The sequence below is a fragment of the Pseudopodoces humilis genome, chromosome 4 (assembly GCF_049639895.1).
Source record: "Pseudopodoces humilis isolate 2021_Gansu_Grassland_sample_001 chromosome 4, ASM4963989v1, whole genome shotgun sequence".
Classification (NCBI taxonomy): Eukaryota; Metazoa; Chordata; class Aves; order Passeriformes; family Paridae; genus Pseudopodoces; species Pseudopodoces humilis.
Window position 1 is genome coordinate 1,471,578 of NC_142203.1, and position 19,821 is coordinate 1,491,398.

A 19,821-nucleotide genomic window follows, 5' to 3' on the forward strand; every position below is an offset into this window, starting at 1 on the left:
TTTGGAGCAGCAGCCACTTTTGGAGTTACAGGAGCAATTCTGCACTCCCCACATGTCCTGCCCAGTCCCAGGCTTCTGTGTGTGCACAGCATGGTTACAGTCCTACAGCCCTGCACTGCTCTGGCTCACAGCCATGGGAATTTATTTGGCCCAAACTAGAGAAATCTGTTTTTCCTGAACCCAGATTAGAAAAGTTTTGGATGGCTATTTCTGATGGTGATTTAGATTTGCAGATATATATGAGACATCAAAAAGGTCCTAACTCAAAACCACTTTTTTTCCATAGTTGCAGGATAATTTGGATTGATGAAAATAAGGTTTTCAAAGAAGAATGAGAACAGTTAACACACCTTTCAATGTTTTACTTTTTCGCTTTGTTTCTTCTGATCACAAGCCTTTCCAGAACAACAAATACTGCAAACAGACAACTCTCCCAAATGGGCCAGGATGAAGTCACACAGTTGTCTGATGTAACACACACCTGTCAGGCATTCTTGAAGAAGTCACTACATTACTGAGTGTGCAAAACTAAGAAGTAAGTGCTAATGGAAGGTATCATTAAAAGTAATATAATTTTTACTACTGGTGAGGGTAGTTTAGTTGCTTCAACCTTTATATTATGACATGCAACTTCCTTATCTGCAGCCAACTTAATTCTGCTAATTTAGAAACCTTTCCATACATGCAACAACAGCAGAGCCTTTTGAGTCCTTTCTGCAACATTTTGGAAGAAGCTGGGAAATTACATACCTGAAAGACCTAAAATTCTAGAAATGAGTACATGTGGTATTTTACAGAGAGCAAGTCCAGGTGTTTCAGATGCCACATCTGTGCCTTCACAGCAACTAATAAGACATCACCACAATTATGGTCCCTGCCTTTATTTCACACCTTAACAACAGAGATATTGATAGATTATTTGAGAATTACAAGTTTAGAAACAAACAGCTGAGTGTAACTTAGGTCAGAGGTCATATTTTTAGGATGAGAGCAGAGCCATCACTTACAAATTGAGAGGAATTGTTCAGGCAGCAAGAACTAAAAAAACTTTGATAAACATCCCCTAGAGTCAAAATGCTCCTCATTCTTCAAAGGTGGTCTTATTGCTGTGACTGATTTACCATTTTAAGGTTTCATTCAACAGGTCTACTGGACAAGAAATTTTAAAGAATTGAAAACAGCAAGCCTTTTCGACACCATGGTGTAAAAAAAACCAAACCAAACAAACAAAGCTCCCCTGAAAATCAGACACGCAGCAGACACCCTTCCAGGAGTTACAGCAGGAGTGTCAGTGCTGACCTGGCATTAACAAGCACATCTCATCTGGGTTATGATCACTAATGCTGGTCCATCTGCAGGGGTGTCCGCCAGGAGACAGGCTATCCATCGTGTGAGAGGAGATGTGGTGAGGCTTCCCATCCTTTCCTGACACAAGATCTGCTGTTGGGTACTCGGGGACTCTCTCCAGCTGCTACTGCATGAACAGGATGCTGAAGGCCATCACCACACAGCACACGGCCACGTAGGGGCTCTTCCGCTCACCTGGCAGGAGGGGAGAGAACACAGAAGAAACAGGAATTCAGAGATGGCTAAACAGACCCACCTGCTGCTCGTCCAATGCTGCAATTGTGCCACAGCACGTGCAAACTGATATTCAACATTTCTAGCTGGAGAAAGGCAGACACAAGTACAGCTCTGTACTCACACAGAACATGCGTGGGCAGTGGGGAAACTCAAATGTAGGACAGGTTATTTTGCGATATAAAAACAGAGTTGAGGCTCTTTGCATTAAGAGAGGGACTTGTGAACAAGGGCATGGAGGGCCAGGACAAGGGGGAATGGCCTTAGACTGAAGGAGGGTGGGGACAGGTGGGATCTTGGGCAGGAATTGTTCCCTGGCAGGGTGGGCAGGCCCTGGCACAGGGTGCCCAGAGCAGCTGGGGCTGCCCCTGGACCCCTGGCAGTGCCCAAGGCCAGGCTGGACATTGGGGCTGGGAGCTCCTGGGACACTGGGAGCTGGCCCTGCCGTGGCAGAGGTGGGAATGGGTGATTCTGGGTCTCTGTGAAACCATGCAAGGGCTTCTATCTCAACAAACCACCTTTTGAGGTGCCGTTTTATGCTGCTGCTACCTCCTAGTGCCAGAGTCAGGGGGCAGGCAGTGGAATGCTGCCCAGGACAATCCATTTTTGCTGGCTCTGCTCCTCTGTGGCTGCTCAGGAGCTGTTCTGTGTCAGCTGATGTACAGCTGGTGCTGTCTGGGCCTGGTACCCACCACCTGCAGTGTGAATCTTCTGAGCAGGGAGTCATGCAGCAGCCAGAGCAGTGAGCTCACAGCTGCCCAGACAGGGACAGATGACTGTCTTTTTCTGCTTTGCTAAGAAGACATAACATTGTTAGCATGTGGAGTAAGTCTGGTCCACACATTTTGTGATGAAACTGGTCAGCAGATCACAGAAGCTGCGCAGACACCTCTATTTTCTGAGTCTTTCAAATTGGTGTCACAGCTTCCCAGGGCAAACTGTGGACAAAAGTTAAGTTTACTCCATTGAAAGACTTTCATCTGGTGGCAAAAACGATTGTGAGAGATCTATTCCCACCCATTTGGTCCAGTACAGAATGCTACAGGGGTCTCTTTTTCACCGAGCAGAAAAAGATTCTCAGATGGGGAACTGTGAACCTACCAGGAGAACATCTTTGAATCAGACTGGTACCTACTTACATGAGCACTTCCTCCATTAATTAGCAAGATGTTTTTACACTTAAAACTTTATTCTTCATGGTTCCACTGAATTCTCCTTGGAGAGACCAACAGTGGATGGTACCTCCAGCCCACAGAACTGCCAGGGAGTATTAATACTGAAATGTGTCTTTAAGGTGAGAAGATCTCTGTTTTCAGACATCCAGGGCTGTTTGCTTTAAGCAAAGTTCAATTTCCCTCTGCTGTGTGAGGTCTTTTGTCTTTACAAACCACCTTATCAGAGACATGGTTTTCAGAGAAACATCAAAGAAGAAAACCCACCAAGGCTCCCAAGTCTAGCACGGTGCAATTTTGTAAGAAAAAAAAAGTATTTTCTTTTACCAGCAGGACCTTTAAACACAGAGGGAACAAGCTTTCCACAGTAAAAGGAAAATTAAATACTTGCAGTGACACCTCCCATACACAGGACTGACTGCCCGGTAACATTACAAGATGCTGTCATGATCTGCCATATATTTAATTAAACTTCAAATAACTGAACGAATTAATGTCTGCAGTTTCACATCTGTTTAAAATAAATTTTGAGGAAGTCCAACTCCTACGGTTCAGGGTATTAAAATTTTCGTATGGGTTATGCTTTTCTGCTCTTAATTTTCTTAAAAGAAAAATCATCATGTGGCAGGATTAAACATTATTTTGCACAACTTTGTAAATATGTAACCACTTGCCTGTGATTAAGATCTTATGTACATGTGAAAAGGTTGTTTAAACATACCAGGGATGTGAAATGTAAAGGAAGAAGCCAGTAGACATTTTCATTTTTAAAACCTGCATTTTCTACTTGCCTTTATGGTTAACACACATAAAATTATAGGCATCATCTCCAAAGCCCATTTTCACTTCTTAGTCTAAAAGAAAGTCAAAGTGGTCCACTCTAGATGGGAATTGCAAAAGAAACATAGCTAATTGAAAAAAATATCCTTGCACTTAATTAACTACAAAGAAGATGGAAAGGGCAAGGTTAGGTGAAGTATTCTCTTCAACCCTGAACAAACCCTAATGCAGCTAAATTTTAAAATTTGTTTTCACTGCTATAGCTGAAAATTCTTTTTTGACAGCTGCCACCTTCCCAGTATCTTTCAATTACAGCACTAAAATGGGTTCTGCTAGGTCTATTATCTAAGTAGGACAATATCTGCAATCATTTTAACAACCGGTCTTCACAAAACCCCTCTTCTTTTGTGTCAATGCTTTTTTTGACATCCTGTAAAATGTTCTGCCTGGGAATGCAGAAGGGGAATCATACAGGCTTTCTTTAGGTTCAGTGACAAGTAGGAAGATCTAGAATTACAAGTTCAAAGTTTCTGCTCTGAATTAACAATGCAATTTGAACACTGATGACGGGTTTGTAGTTTTGTTTTTTTTTTCCTAAATCGTGGATATACCTTAATGTTAAGACTAAACTTCTGTTGCATATTCCAATTTCCTTCTCAAAATAAATTCAGGATAAGGATTAAAATGAATATAAAACCAATGTTATGGGAACATGTCAAGAATCAGATAGAGCTGATCAGCCTGTGTGCAGATGTCACTTGAAACGAACAGCTTTGTGTAATTCAAAAGCGCACAGAAGCTGAGTAAAGAAAGGAGAGGGAAAAAAAACACATTTATACTTAAAACAGAACCTTAATGCATTATGAACTCCATATTCTTTTACTACTATGAGGTAAATATCTGGCTTTTTTTCAACAGTCCATTGCAATTTCAAATGGACTGCAGTTTGTAAGAAATCACTGACTTCTTTGCATGTTAGAAATACACCCTTAATTGTGGCAAAAAGTACAAAAGACTTTTGAAAATATAACACCAGACACATGAACTGACATGAGAAGATGCGGGATTTCCATGATGCTAATCTAAGAAAGCAATATCCTGCCCCACTATTTCATACCTGCATTTTTGAAGAAAAAGGATGTGTATGGTTTTCATTGCTACATGGCAATATTATCCTAATAAATTATGTTAGAAATAGGACTGATCTTAAGGATTTTGAAAGAAAAAAAGGAATTACCAATCCTGGCGCATTTCCAGAATATCCCCAACAATCTGTAAAGATAAAATAAGTTCATTAGGCTCTTGGTTTAATACATCCACATCAACTAATTTTCTTTCTTTTATATTAAAACAATCTGAATTGACAGTAATTTGTCAACTTGATTCTCTTCTAACACCAGAAAACAGCAGATACCTGCACATAAGGGTACAGATAATGAATTACAGAAGTGGCAAATTTTAAGTCTAGCAGGAGTCTTTTTGCATGCAAAGATGCATTTAACCCATCCTGTCTTCCAGATCTCAATAGTTATCAGAACCCTGTATTTATCTACAATAAAGTACCCCAGACAGAAAATTCTGTGAAGAAAAATATCTTCCCAATTCCTCTGGCTCTTTCTTATTCCTTTACCAATATTTACCCTGCTCAAGTCTCTCCTGTGCTGCTTGCCCAGGACATTACCTCTCACAAGTGAAACAGCAACAGGGAAGAGCAGAATTCAACAAAAGGACACCCAAAGGCATGTCACAAACCTGCAGTTTCTCTGTGTAACTAAAACAATCTCATACTGACCCTCCCCAGAGGAGCAGGGACTGCTTTTATGATCTGAGGAAGACGAAGGGAACAATACTGAGTTGTCCCTGCGCAGGAAGACAGATTTCAGCTCTTCAAAGCTTGTCCACAGGAAGGTTTCCTTCATAGCATGGCACAGAACACTGTGGGGAAGCACTTAGAGAACTGCCATCAAGCAGGTAGTAGATACATCCCCACAAATAATGTTCTGAACTCACACCCACAAAGGTTTGGTTGTCTGTCTCTACCCCTTTTTGGGCTCTGAAAGTTGCTTACTTCTAACACATTTAAAAGCAGACAGGTAGGCTTGGGCCACTTGCTCCTGCATGCTTGAGCAGTCAACGTTTCACGCACTTTTATTGCTCTGCTACTTGCACTTTATGTCCTCTTTTATGGTCTGGGTTTACTTAGCATCTCTCTGTCCATTTAGCAGCCTCCTCTATTTCTGGGACAAAGATTCAGTGCTGGGCAGGTGAAAACCAGGTGTGGCAGCAAGTGAATGAGGTGTTCAAACTCAAAGTGAAATGCTTTTTGACTTAGGTACTCAATGCTGACCAATTTGTCATGAACAAAACTTCCATTTCCACTTTTAGAAAACATTTTCAGAAAAATGTTAGATTTTTAGAAAGCATTTTCATCTGTGCTTTTGATTTTAGTTTTACCTCAAGCAATATACATATATATACACACACATACATACATATTTGGGTTTGACTATATTTCTGTACAGCCAAAGCTCTATTCTTTCTCTTTTTATGTAGCTCCACAAGCAGAAGTAATGATCCCTGCACACAGACCACCACACTTTTCCAGGCTAAGAGATCATACAATAAAGTAACCTGAAGACATCTATGCACTTTTTGAAGATGTGTGCAGGTAGAAAGGCATTCACGTGTAAATCTCAAAGAGCAAAATACACAGCCCTGAAGTGCTCCATTGATAGCACCTCAGGTTCTCAAAACTGATGTTCACTCTCTGTAAAATTAGAATTTACAGATTGCATGCTGCAAAACCAACAGGAAAACTTCCACAACCCTGCTTCTCATATTGAGAAAAGGGTTCTCATCTCTCAAAAGCTTGCCCAGGAGCTCGAAGAAATAAAACATTACTGTTCTGTTCATATACTTTTGAAGAATCTTGCATGGGAAAAAGGGTATTAACCCCCTCAGGCAGCCTGGAAGTCTGTTGTATTTGCCTCAGAATCCCAGCAAGGGTATTTTTTTGTCTTGTCAGGGATTTCTTGACTAATGTGAAGCCACTACTGCACACTGCCCTACAAAGCCCTCTTGGTGAAACCAGAAATTTTCCTACCTGATGTGCCAGGTACAAAACAGAGGATGGCTTTCACCAGCTGCCCTTAACAGCTGCAATTAACAATTTATGAACCTGAAGGCACTGACATGAGGACTGACCAGCCTTCCCATGGTGACACCAGAACATTTTTAAAGAGGCTTTTGTGCCACTGGAACAGCTCAGTACCTCTGTTTGTCCACATAACCTGCTGCTGAGCAGAAGCAGGTTGAATTCTGGACCTTCTGGTAATACACCCTCTGCAAGAACTGCAGAGCTCCCACTGCAGGAAAAGCCTGTGCAGACCTCCTACTCCCCTAGTTTTTCCACCAGTGCTCATCCCAGGTGCGTAACAAGAACCTCTTCAAGTCAAAACCTGCTTGCTTATTACAAAAGTGATGCTGCCTTAAGTAACTGCTCCAAAACAATTCCTCCTTCAGCAACTCCTCAGTGTAATTCCTTCTCTGCCCTTCGTGTTCTGCTCCATCCTTGCTTGGATGCAGGTGAAGGTGTGGGTCTGGCTGGGACCCCTGCTATTTGCACAGCCACAGCCACAGCCACAGCCACAGCCACAGCCACAGCCACAGCCACAGCCCAAATGTGCACGTGAAAAGTGGTGGTGGTTATCTGGAGAACAGAAAACTCAAATAAATGGAACCTCTTAAGCTGAGGAGGAGTTGGTGGAGCCTTAGACAACGACTGCTAAGGCTGGGTGTGCTGCAAGATGCCATGTGTTCACCAGGAGAAGCCCACTGCCACTGCAGGAGGGAGTGTGAGACATCCCCACTGCAATGCTGATGGAAAATCAAAGGGGATCTCTGCTGCACATGAGCTAACACATCTTTCTGGTTAGCAGGGAGGAGAGAATTATGTTGTGGTGCACATTCTCCTCTAGTTAGCATGAAACAGTAAATCTCCACTTGCTTTCCCAGCCTTTAACACTGTTGCTCAAGACTGAGCACATGGAAACGTTCAGGGAAAATGAAGGTTTAAGGTTCTGTTTGGCTTGGTAGGGAAAGACACACTTTGGCAGAAACGAGGGGGAGGAAATACAGGCTTATGAGGATGGGTGACATCACTGTGCAACGGCATCTCTCAACCAACAGAAGTATGTTTCTTCACTTATTACCAACAGACCTAAATCCTCAGCAAAGTTGCCACTCACTCAGAAATACAGTGAATAACTATCAACATTCCTCCTCTCCATCACTTTAGTATTTTATTGTTACATTTTTATGCCTTTAATTTGGAGCAGGAGTGATGAGCTAAGAGCATCTCTGTGGTCAACTGAAGTATCACTAGAATTTGTTTTATCCCACATGTCCAGACATTTCCACTGGAGCATGGAATAGGTTAGAAGGGAGGGACAGGGGCTGAGCACCATATGAGCTCCATGTAAACAACTACCATACAGGAAACAAATTTCATTGCTTCCAGGCCAAGGTTTTTTTATTCTCCAGTACAAAGTAGTCTACAAATTTTTAAATATATATATTAAAAAAACCCAAAATGGTATGTCCTACATCTACATAAATACAAACCTACACATCGTACACATCAAACACCCAACTCCTCCACAGTGTCAGCACCCTCTGGAAATGTTTTATGAAGAGAGTTCTATTGTACTCCAGACAGATTTGCCTCAAGAATAAACAGAGTAGCTCCAGATTAAAGGAAATACTCCTTGCCAAGAACAGCACTAAAATTTTAATCAGTAAAATAAACATTCTTACTTCTTACTGTGTATACCTCATTGACTATTGTGTTATCTTCCACCAGCAGACATCCAAACTCCCCTCATCCCCCCACTCCCTTGTCCTTCATGAAGTCATCCTTTCTTCCATCTTTACTTCCATCCAAAGAAACCTCGCTCATGTCAGGGGCAATTGCATGGACTCATATAAAAGGACACAAGTATTTTCATGTTAGAACTCCAAATTAAGGAAAAAAGAGCTGGCATGCTTTGAGTGTATTACAACGCTAAAATTAAAAAAAACTGGGTAATAAAACAGCAGCCCCAGAGGTTAATTACAACAAAGGTTTTCAGAAGACAAACACTCAGGGTTCTTGGTCACAACAGTCCATTTAAAACTGGACACTTCTGAATTTGAATGCAAGAGTGATGGAAGACACCTAGGGAAGAACATTTTACTTAACAGGAAATGGCCTAATGGAAAAAGTGGAGAAGTCAAACACTCAGCATCCAAAAGCCTGTCTGTTTTTCCACCTAGAAGTACCTCCTACAAATATCACCTCCTTTGCATTAACCCTAGGTGACGGCATTACTGAAGTTCTGAGGACAGCCCCAAAGGCTTCTGTGTCGCAACTGCCCAATACTCAAAACCCACCACATTTAAATCACAGTTCTGCTGATCACAGCTAGCATCCATATGATTATTAAAAAAAAAAAAGTTAGGATTGTAGAAGCTTTCAAAAACTTTTCTAGAAACTCCCTCACTTTAGAGACTACAAAACCGTAACGTTAACAGACCACACAAGACGACTGTGTTGCTTATTTTAAAAAAATATTTTTAGGTTTTTTTTTTGTTACAGATTATTGCTAAAGCTCTGTTTCAAACTTGCATCTGCAAAACACCTATCTTGAAAACAAACAAAAAGCCAGTTTCTGCTGGTTGCTTACCCACCCTAGGAATCAAAAATAAATCATTGCAACAATACCCACATGTAGGAGAATGTTTTATTTCTGTCTCTTATTTCTGTATCTCTAATAAGCATCTAACAACAAAGCTACAAATCTAGAAGATTAATAATGCAGTATTAGCAAGGTTAGCAAGCTAATAAATTCTTTTAGAGAAACTGCAACTAAGCGCTTGCCAATACCTTATTGCACTCTATTGTGAGGTACAAAATTAAGATTTTTATCTTTAAAGAGCGAAAATTTTCAAAGCAGGATCTGCATTATCCCACACTTCATCTGGAGATGCTGAAAGGCTGCAGTTGAAACCACACAGATTGTGGATGTTTGAAATGATCAGGCCACTTACCCGGTTTTATTTTTGTCCAGTAAGCTGGGAGCCAAGGATCTGATGTAGGCACAGGTACATATGAGCAGCAGGATCACAGTCAGAAGACTCTGGAAGTTGAAGATGGCAGACTAGGGAAGAGAATCAGGAAAACAAAGAATTACACTGCTGCAGTGCAGAACTTCTCTCCAAGTGGAAGTTCTGGAAAAAATGGGTGACCCCTTAAGACAACAAAAAATGAAATGTACAATGGCCACGAGTCAGAAAACCTTTGTGTCAATGGAATACAGTTGTGGTAGTGAAAACAGCAGTGAGGACTGGCTGGCAAGTAAACCAGTAGCAAAGGACAAAAAAATAGCACCAAATGTGCAGGAGGGTTGTTAATATATCACTTTTTAAAGGCTACAGGCCAAATTTAACAGATTTGTGGAAATATATACAGTTAAGCCCACCTGAACTGTGACAAGTGATTGCTTTTCTTTTCAAAAAATGTTCTGACTTTAAATTGAAAGCATCTTTATTGTAAATTTCAGAAGTGCTAGTAATATGGTGAGTCCTGAAGAAATGGATGAAATTGCCTTAGGATTAAGAAGTAAAGTTCTATTGTTGATAGCAAACACTGATCAGCCTAGTGGCAGTAAGAAGAGACAATTCTTGAGAAACTGCTGCACTATTTGGCAATTTACTAAAGCGTGAAGTATTAGTAAAAGGCAGAAAGTGCATCCCATAAACCTTTTTTTAATGTTATTTTTTACAGTTTTGGGGTTTCTCTTAAGTGTCTCAACTGACATTCTGGTCAGCATAACAGCACCAGGTGGTATAAGAGGCAACTGCTTACTTCAAAAACCTTTATTTTACCTTCATTCTGTTATGCTCATTTGCAAATCTGATTTAGTGAGAGCTCCAAAAAAAAAAAAAAATAATGTCAAAGCAAATGCAATAAATTCACTCTTTGTTCTGGAATCCTGATGAACTTCTGTCTCCTGTGCTCGTACTGCTCAACCCAGCTGGCCAAGCAGTAGTATTTAATTAAAGGTAAATATTTAGCACTTAGGAAGGGATATTACATTGGCATTTCCTTCTCCAAGCATATTTTAGGGCACATCAGAGCCTTCATTTCCACACAGCCTGAGGCACATCTCTGTTGATGTGCACATGCTTTCCTCCTATGTCACAAAATCACAACATTTTGAAGCTCCAGTAGTCAAATCTATCTAGCTAAAGAGAACTATAAATAAAATCACAATATTCTAGTTCACTATGGCACTAGCAGGAAATCAGGAGAGAAAAACGAGAAACTCTAGTAGAAGGAAAACCATTGGAACATGCACAAGTGTTCCAATACTGAGATCAAAAACCTGGTGGCCAAAACCTCCCAAAATCAACAACAGCGAAACAAAACAAAAAACTTTAGCTTATTTAGAAGTCCCCGTGAATTACATGAACTCCATAACATGCACAGAGCTGCCAGTCTGAATACATGCTTTAGATGGGGTTAGCTATCTAAAGTTATTTCAGTATCTAACTTGATGGGCCAGCATCATTACAGAGATGCTCTAACTCTGCACCCTGTATAGTAGAGATTTCAGCATCCCTCAAACCCATCCTTTCTGTGATGAGGGAGCTGTGATCCCACACCCAAAGCCAGACCTCCTGTCCCAAACACGAGGCTGCTTGGTTTTCTCCCGCGCCACAGCCTTTGCTAAATCATGTTTAATTTAGCATTTCAGCTCAGCTAGCCACCCCTTCTGCCCTATCATGTCATAAACAATGGACAGACTCTTCACAAAGGACAACACACTGCCATCCCCGGCAGCAGCCTCTGGAGCCTTTGTGCTCAGTAGAAGTTTCTGCCAGCTCCAGAAAACAGGGAAGTCTCCATTCCCCCTGGCTCCTGCGGGTCTAGGAACGCAGCGGGGCCGGATCCAGGAGTGGCTGCCTCTCAGCACGGCCAGATACTGCCTATCAACTGATTAATTTGATCAGTCCTGTGGGACAGACAGCTGCTCTGACAGCTCGCAGCCCTGTTCCTGCCAGCCACCCACTCCCATGAATTCCTGCAGCTGCTTCCCGAGGCGGCACCGGCCACTCCAACACTGCAAAATGGCAGAAGGGCACGCTTGCTTGCTCTTAAGCAGGGGCTGTAAATGTATACTCATGAAATGTGCCATCAGTCAATCAACTGGGGCAGTATATAATCGTATATAATTGTCCTTTGTTGGGGTCTTCATGTGTTTCCCCAGATATGCATCACTGTAATTGCATCTGAAGTGTGCTCTGAGTGATGCGTTTATCTGCACGGCCACTTCCAAAGGACAGATGTGAGCATTCCAAAATTTGCTTACAAATTCTGGAAATGAGAACTTATTCCTGAATCAGACAGCTTCTCCTCACATCTCAAGTAATTCTCAGGGGCCAGCTGAATTCACAGAAAGCAGCAACCTACATCCAGCTGCTCCAGCTGATGTAATTAAAAGCTGCTGCAAGAGTTATACATTGTTCAGAAGCCTTTCAAAACACACTGCATTCTCATACCAAGCTACCTGGACAACACAGGCGCGCTGCTGTTCATTTGTTTAGACTGGCTTCCTCTGATGAAAACGTATTAATTGCAATTTTTGAGTTGTGTTGACTGGCTTACTGTAGGTCCTGTGAGCCTCATTCCTGCCACAAAGAGATCTCAGCACATGGTGCTGTCTCTTACGCTGTGACCCTATGAGGGTGAAACGATGACTAACTTCCTAAGACTCACGCTGCAGTGCTAGAAAGAACCAGCACTAGCATTTTATTCTGGTCTTAGACTGTGCAAGCTTTAATTCCACGGACTGAAATTTTCTACATCTGTATTTGGTGCATTTCTGACATAGTGGGAACACCTCAGTTGCTCCATTCTGTGTCATTCCCCTCGTGCCCCTTCCTGTGTGGAGCACTGCCACACCACCTGCAGCACTAATGAGGTTTTGTATGCACCTGAACTCGCATGAGCCAAGTTTCTTCCAGTGTCTTTGGAAATTTAAGACCATGGACTTCAGCTTTAAGAGCTACATGCCCCAAAGGATGTTCTAAATCCTTCCCAAAACCAGGCCTTTAAAAAAAGCCTCGATATTATCTCTTGATCATAATGTATCACAGTAAAAACTCCATATAATAAACCATAAAGAATTAATACTCCAGAAAGCTTTATTGTGTTGGGATTAACTGTGGTGGCTGGTATTAAAATAAATACTCACAGGAACATACAGTAGCTGGAAATCAAGCGGTACAGCTAGGGATGTCTGAATGTACTCCCATCTGAGTATAAAATGAAGTTTAATGTACTTTAGTAAGTGTTGATTGAAAAATTACCTGTGTGGTGGCTGTGACAGGGAATGATGATCACAAATGCACAGCTCCTGAAAACCTCCCTAGAGATAATGCTGTCCCTTGGCATTAAATTCACTACACTTGGGCAGAAGGAAAAAGAAAAAAAAGCAGCAGCTCAGAGTTGTGGTTATCAACAGGTCTTGCACCTCACAAGAGTATTTAATTCAATATGCAGAAATAGCTATAATGAATGCATTAGTTGTAAACCCTTTCCTGCACTGACAACAACAGCCATAGACAAGACACCGTAATTTATCCACCTCTGCAGTTTTCACTCACTTCATTACCCCAATATTTTCTGCTTCAGACTTGGTTCCCTGTCCTTGCAGACCACCACACTCACAAACCACTTACTGATGCAACCCTTGGGCAGCACAGTAATAAATCACACCCTGGGTTTTGACGCAACTCTCTGTGTCACAAAGGACCTACCTGCTGATTCTCCCCTTGCCTCATACACTTTTGTTTAACATAAACCACCCAGTATCATGGTTCCAAGGGAGATGAAACGTGCAGGAGGAGAGCATAAACCCCATGCTCTGTCCTTCTGGGTTGGTAGAAAGCGTAACTCAAAAGCTCTCTGAGTTTATCTTAGCAGACTGAAACCAAAGCTTAACCTTCCCTAGACTTTAAGTATTTACAAAATGATTATTTTATCTCTGATTGCAGCATGACCATGATGATTTCATCCATCTGCGCTATAAAAGCAGAGGCCATTGTAGCGCCAGCAAGTTGCAAAACTTTGCCCTGTGGTTACTACTTTAATAACCAATTTATGTGGGCAAACACAGATAAAAAACTGGAATATTTTAAAGGAAGTACAATTTTTGTGTAATACGCCACAGAATATTCACTCTTTCTAGAATGGTTTCTTTTTTTCCTCCCCAATACATTAAAATTGATGAGTGATTATGTTGTCTGGAGCCAGATATGGATACCCAATTGTTCAGCTGCCTTTCTCATACTGGAATACGAGCAAGAGCTTACGTAGTGCAGATAAACTTTAGTTAAGCAAGAGCTGATAAAAATTTCATCACAGAAAAGTTAAATCAAGCTATGAAATTTTAATGAAGCGTTCCTTACAAAGCTGAAAGAGAAAATGCTTATTATCTAGGGCTTCCATTAGGCCTTGCAATTCTTTTTTCGTCAGTAAAAATCAAATTTTTAGGAGTATAATACCTAGAAACGTAATAGGATATAAATCACGTAGTAGTACTCCCAACCTGAAAGCCAAAGCAATTGCTAAAAACTAATTAAAACATGAATCTAATTGTATTATTTTCCCATCTATTAAAAAAAGAATTATTTTTCCCACTGCTGCCAAATGCAATCTGATCAAAACGAATGGAAAACAAGAGCTTGTGAAAGAGGCACGCTAATTAACACTCTAAAAAATTACAAAAACTGCAAATTAGTTAAGTTTGAAGCAATTATTGGCAGAAGTACAAAACAAAACTAAGCAAGGGGTGTTAATAAGTATCCAAATACCAGCCAGAGGTGGCTGCTCCAGCATAAACGGGGTTTTTTACTTTGGATTTACAGCACGTTCTCCTCAGTATTTAGTTTTCAAATAAGTACCGTATTTTATGTTCATTCAGATTTCTGTCTAAAATACATATTTTTGCACTCACAGAATGTAAGCTAAGGCTTGATTAGAGAAGTAGGGAATTCTTTTCCTAGTCATTTCCTGGAGAAGCACATTGTCAAGTTTGGATGGCAAGTACATCTACCTTTCCAGTCAACTGAAGACTAATACATCTATTTAAAACATAACCAATCTCAAACAATCAAACACTTAATTAAACATATGGACACAGTTGCCCTCTCCTATAAAAACACATTTAGGATTTTTACCGTAATTCAAATCCACAGACCAGCAGTGAAAAGACACCTCAAGCCAATGGTGCTGAAATTTCACACTTGCTTGAATTCCTTCCTCTTTGCCCCAATACCTAGTTTCAAAACTGAACTTTTGCTGCAAACAACTGGCAGAGGCAGCATTTCACCAATTTCACTGTAAAAAACAAAGTGACTATTAAAGTCTTTTGCCAGGGTCACTGTAACACAAACGTGCGCATGTTCACATACTTACTAAACAAACAATTATAGTGAATACGACAGTAAAAGCTTATAACACCTTTTCCTCCAGGTCTTCTCTGTAGATTATACTTTTTTAAATTGTACAGAGATATTTTTCCTCTGCTGTCTTCCCCCATTAGATTAAAGTATTTTAAATAACCCCCCGTTTTTTTTAAGTAACTCTCCCATCTGAAGTTGCACACCAAACTGTTTAGCTCACCACAAATACACTACTGAAAGTGAAAAACCAGTAAAACCTCTGTGTGTGAATGGAAGAGGTAGAGTCATACTAAAGCACACTTTGAATTAGGTGATATCCTTCCTATAATAAAAGCAGCATGCAAAAATCAGGACTTTGTAACAGAAGGTGTTACAGGATTGTGAACATGGCCATGGGAAAAAGTGTAAATTCTCAAAAAGATATATTCTAATTTACCTAAGAACTACAAAACAGAACTGCAAATATTTATTGTATACTATTTACCAAATGTATGGGTTTTTTTCTCATTCATAGTCAAACCATCTCTTTTTCAAGCACAGTAAACAAGTATCAGGAAAAAATATACTTAGTCAAGAAATAATGACAGGTTCTGCTAAGTCTGTCATGTCCCATGGTCCTGGGCAGGTCCACAGTATCTCTGCAAGTCTCTTGTTTGGCAGAGGTTCAGCTGTATTGGTTTGAATTTTTAGCATCTGGAAGACAGGTACTATTTTTCACAGCTGTTCCCACCATGTTTCCACAGTCACAAGGTTGAAAATCAAAAACTTTTGTTCAGTTTGAATGCCCAGCTCTGTGCATTAGCGGAGAAAACATATTCAGTGCTGCATCTGTTACAATGAATGTGTGTGGTGTCTAATGCTGCAGGCAACCAAAAAATTAAATTGTGACATTCACTTTTTTTATGGCACTCAGCAAGGAAATGGTTTCTCACAACCAGTGTCATTCTGGGTAAATCTGTTCAAGTAGACTCACTGCAGCCTACTTTTCCAAAAAAGAGACCATCTTACATTGACAGAATAATTTCCTCAGTTCAATAATCACAAAAATTAAACACTGACAAAATATTTTCAGATTGTTTTCTAAGATGAGAGAAGTATCTAAACTGAACACTTCAGGTGAAATAAATTCACAATATGAAGACACTATAAGATGACCTAGGAGATGTTTTTAAACCTATGTACCTCTAAGTAAACATAAAAACAAAGCTGGATAGCAGTCTGAAACAGGATTGACTCCTTCTTGTAATTTTGAATAAGACAAACACAAAACTTTGTACTTGAAACTCCTGAAAGATTTTTTTTCAGAGCAGTGTCTTGGGTTCTGGTATGTTTATATCTGACAGCTTGGTTTGAAATAATATTTACTAATGAATGTTTTTACATTTGCTCTATGAGCAACTCCCCTTCCTTCTATAAACAGCACACTAAGAGAGCAACAAAGACTGTGACAGAAATGTCTGTCCTGGTGGAAAGTTCCCAAATCAATTTTTAGGTAGTAATGTGGGGCCAGGATCAGTCCCAACCAGAGGGCGACACAGAAGAAGCCATTTTTGTCAAGTTTTCTGCACTTCTTTTAAGTTTTCTCCATCACCAAATTTTCTCTGAGTGCAACCTCACATTTCTGCTATGAAGAAAAGTGAAGACCACCCTTCAGGAGGTTAATTAACTTCAATGTTACCTTTGGCTTCTTCCCTCTTTCCATCCATGCATGTGGCAAGCTTTTCAAGGCCACCAGGAAAATTTCTGTTTAGCTTTCAGATGTAAAAACCCTAAAAGCTGGCAGCACAAAATGATTTGTGGAAGTCTGCAAACAATATACATTCTGCTCCTAAATAAATGAAGGAGCTGTGCATCACTTCCAGCAAGTTTGGAATCCATTGAGAAGCTTCTGGCTTTTGTAGCTGCCTTAATTTAAAATAGTGAGGGTTTTGCTTTAAGTCAAAATGGTGAGTCTTTTTCCTATACACTGGCAGTGAAGAGGAAAAAAAATACACCACAATTTCTGCTTTCACATAAAAGAAAATACAGGTAAATGTCAGCTTACGCATACATATATATAATTTTTTTTTTTTTCTGCTTGGCAGCAGCTGGCCATTCACCCAGCACAAGTTTTCATCTGCTTATCAAGGATGGACATGGTAAGGAAGCCTGGAAAACAACGGGATGCAAAGTTTCCAAGGGATGAAGTCCTTTGGAAATCCTACTTCAGCAAATGGTGCTATTCAGAATGCTGTTCCTCTGCCAGAGCTGCAGCTCTTACTCTTTGGACAAGGAGAATAAATTGGAGATGTAGCTCTAACCTCTTCCATTTCATGACACATAGCAGCTGTTTCCTCTCTCACACTCAAATGTGAGCTCAAAAATTATCTTTTTTTTTTTTTTTTTCCCTAAAATGCCTGGACACCAAAGGTGGCATCATGGAGGACCTAAAGTCCTGGAGGGTTGCTGCTCTCTTAAGAAATTCAAACACCACAATCATGCTGAAGAAACTTATTTTCACCTTATTTTCAGCATTAAATCATAAGCAAACCACCCTTAGGAGAGTTTCTTGTTTCAGGGTTCTTGAGGCACAAGGAGGAACCTCTAGCAAGGAACAGGCACAAGTGGAGAAGATAATCCTAACAGAATCTCATTCACTTGCCATAATCTTCTTTGATTTAAACATTAACTTCACTTTTAAGTTACTGTTACATATTTCTTACATATCAGCTATAGAATATATAAAATATAAATTACATAATAACATAGTATTAAACAATTAGTTGTATTTAATCATCACTGAGCAACACCAATGTCTCACCAAGTTCTCTTGCCTTTTTCTATCACCTCAAACCCTTTGAAGTACAACAAAGAAGAGTGAGGTGCTGCTGTAATTCTCTTCATTCACCTTTCCATGGAGCTGACTAAAGGTCTTTCACTTTCTGCACCCGTGTTCTACATCTCCTGAGATAATTTATGCCTCTCATAAAAAAAACTCCTTGGTTTTCTGCTTGGAGCCCCAGACTAGAGCAGGTTCATCTTAAATATCTGCCAAGGAATGCTCAGGTGAGCAACTCCCAGCAATTTCCTGCTGGTGATAGGATCTGGAGCCTAGGAAGCTTTTTTTTGAACTGAGCCATAAGAAACTTCAAGTGCTATAGATCTTTTCTGTGAATACACAGGAAATACAGCAATATTCCATTAAGTTGCACAGCATCCATGCAGTGATGGACAACCTGCCAATGCTCATGGGAGAGGGGGACCAGGTGATCTTTGAAGGTCCCTTTCAACCCAAACCATGTTCAGATTATTATAAAAATGTCACAAATTCCTATCTTAAAATATACTCTGTGTTGAAGTTAGGAGCAAACATGTATTTTGTACAGGAAAAACTTACGTTAACTCTGTTATAAAACTTATGTTAACTCAGTTATTCCTTTGGCCTTCCTTTTAATTTTAAATTCATGTATCTGCTCTGGTCATATAAACACTGTTGATACATAAATATTTAATGTATAAACCTTGACTAAAAAAATATTTCACTGCTCAGCTTTAACTATGACAGAAATGCAAACTCTTCATTTATATTATTTGCACAGAGACTGGTAAAATGGGCAGGAAACAAAAAAATAAATACCAATGTGCCTCTAGACCAACTCTACATAAAGTGGGTATTTATTTATACACACACACACACATATAAAAACATATATATATGTGTCCCTGTATTTATATATATATATTTACATATATAAACATATTATACACACCTACACTCTTGATATGTGTGGTTTATAGAAAAAGCTATATTGGTAATATATAATAAATAATTTTTAAAATATTCAATTATACATTTGCATACACCTACAAATATCTATATAAGCGTCTTTATATGCACATGTATTTGTTATACACATAATAAACTCATATATATTGATAGCCTATTCCATATGTACTTACATGGGGTTTTTTTGTATTTATATGTTTTAGCTATTTATATAACTATGAATACATTTAAAAATACGTATTTATATATTAAGTTATATTACACAGATGTTCTTAAAATTAGGTATGCTGCAGACATGTAAGTTTTGAATAAATGTAAAATAAACGTAATATATATCTATACACACACACATACATATGTAAGTATATATAAAACTTTTCATATTACATCAAATATATAGTTTTATATATAACCCATACAGATTTCATGAGTAAATTGACCTGGGCCTCTACTGACACCTCGCAAAAGCAGCCAATGTCGCGACTCACGCGCTGCTCTATAAACATGACGTCACTCAACACAATGACGTCATACAACTCATACGTGACGTCACGCGGCACGAAAATGACATCACGATGCCCCGAGAGACATCCACAACACCTGACCGACCTCACACCGGCTGATAATGCCCCGCAGAGACACAAAACGTGTCTTTCTCTTGTCACTAAACCCCTGACGCAAACCCGCACCGCGCTACTCCCAGCAAAGCCTTGGAGCGGCTCCGCTCCCGCGGGCCGCGGCCTATGGCGTGAGCGGCCCCTGGGGGCGCCGCCCAGGCCAGGAGGCGTCGCCGGGGACCGTGCAGGGCCGCGGAGAGGCAGGGCAGCGGGAAGGGCCCGGTCCCGGAGCGGGCTGGGCCGGGCAGCCCCGCGCTTACCATCGCGCCGCGCCCCGCCACATCACCTTCCGGCCGCCGCGATGGGCGGAAGCGCGCACCGCGCGCCCTCAGCGCGCCGGGGCGCGGGCGCGGCCGCCATTGGCTAGCAGCGCCGCGGGGCGCCGCGATTGGTCGGC

General features: G+C 40.6%; 1 protein-coding gene across 1 annotated transcript; it reads right to left on the reverse strand.

Moving 5' to 3' along the window:
• Positions 1–341: 341 nt before the first annotated feature.
• Positions 342–19,775, reverse strand: TMEM167A (transmembrane protein 167A). The gene is made up of 4 exons (XM_005529448.3): positions 19,685–19,775; positions 9,621–9,730; positions 4,771–4,805; positions 342–1,542 (listed from the first exon to the last, which is right to left on the reverse strand). Exons 1-4 carry the CDS (start codon positions 19,685–19,687, stop codon positions 1,472–1,474), a joined length of 219 nt encoding a protein of 72 aa, XP_005529505.1. The 5' UTR covers positions 19,688–19,775; the 3' UTR covers positions 342–1,471.
• Positions 19,776–19,821: the final 46 nt, after the last annotated feature.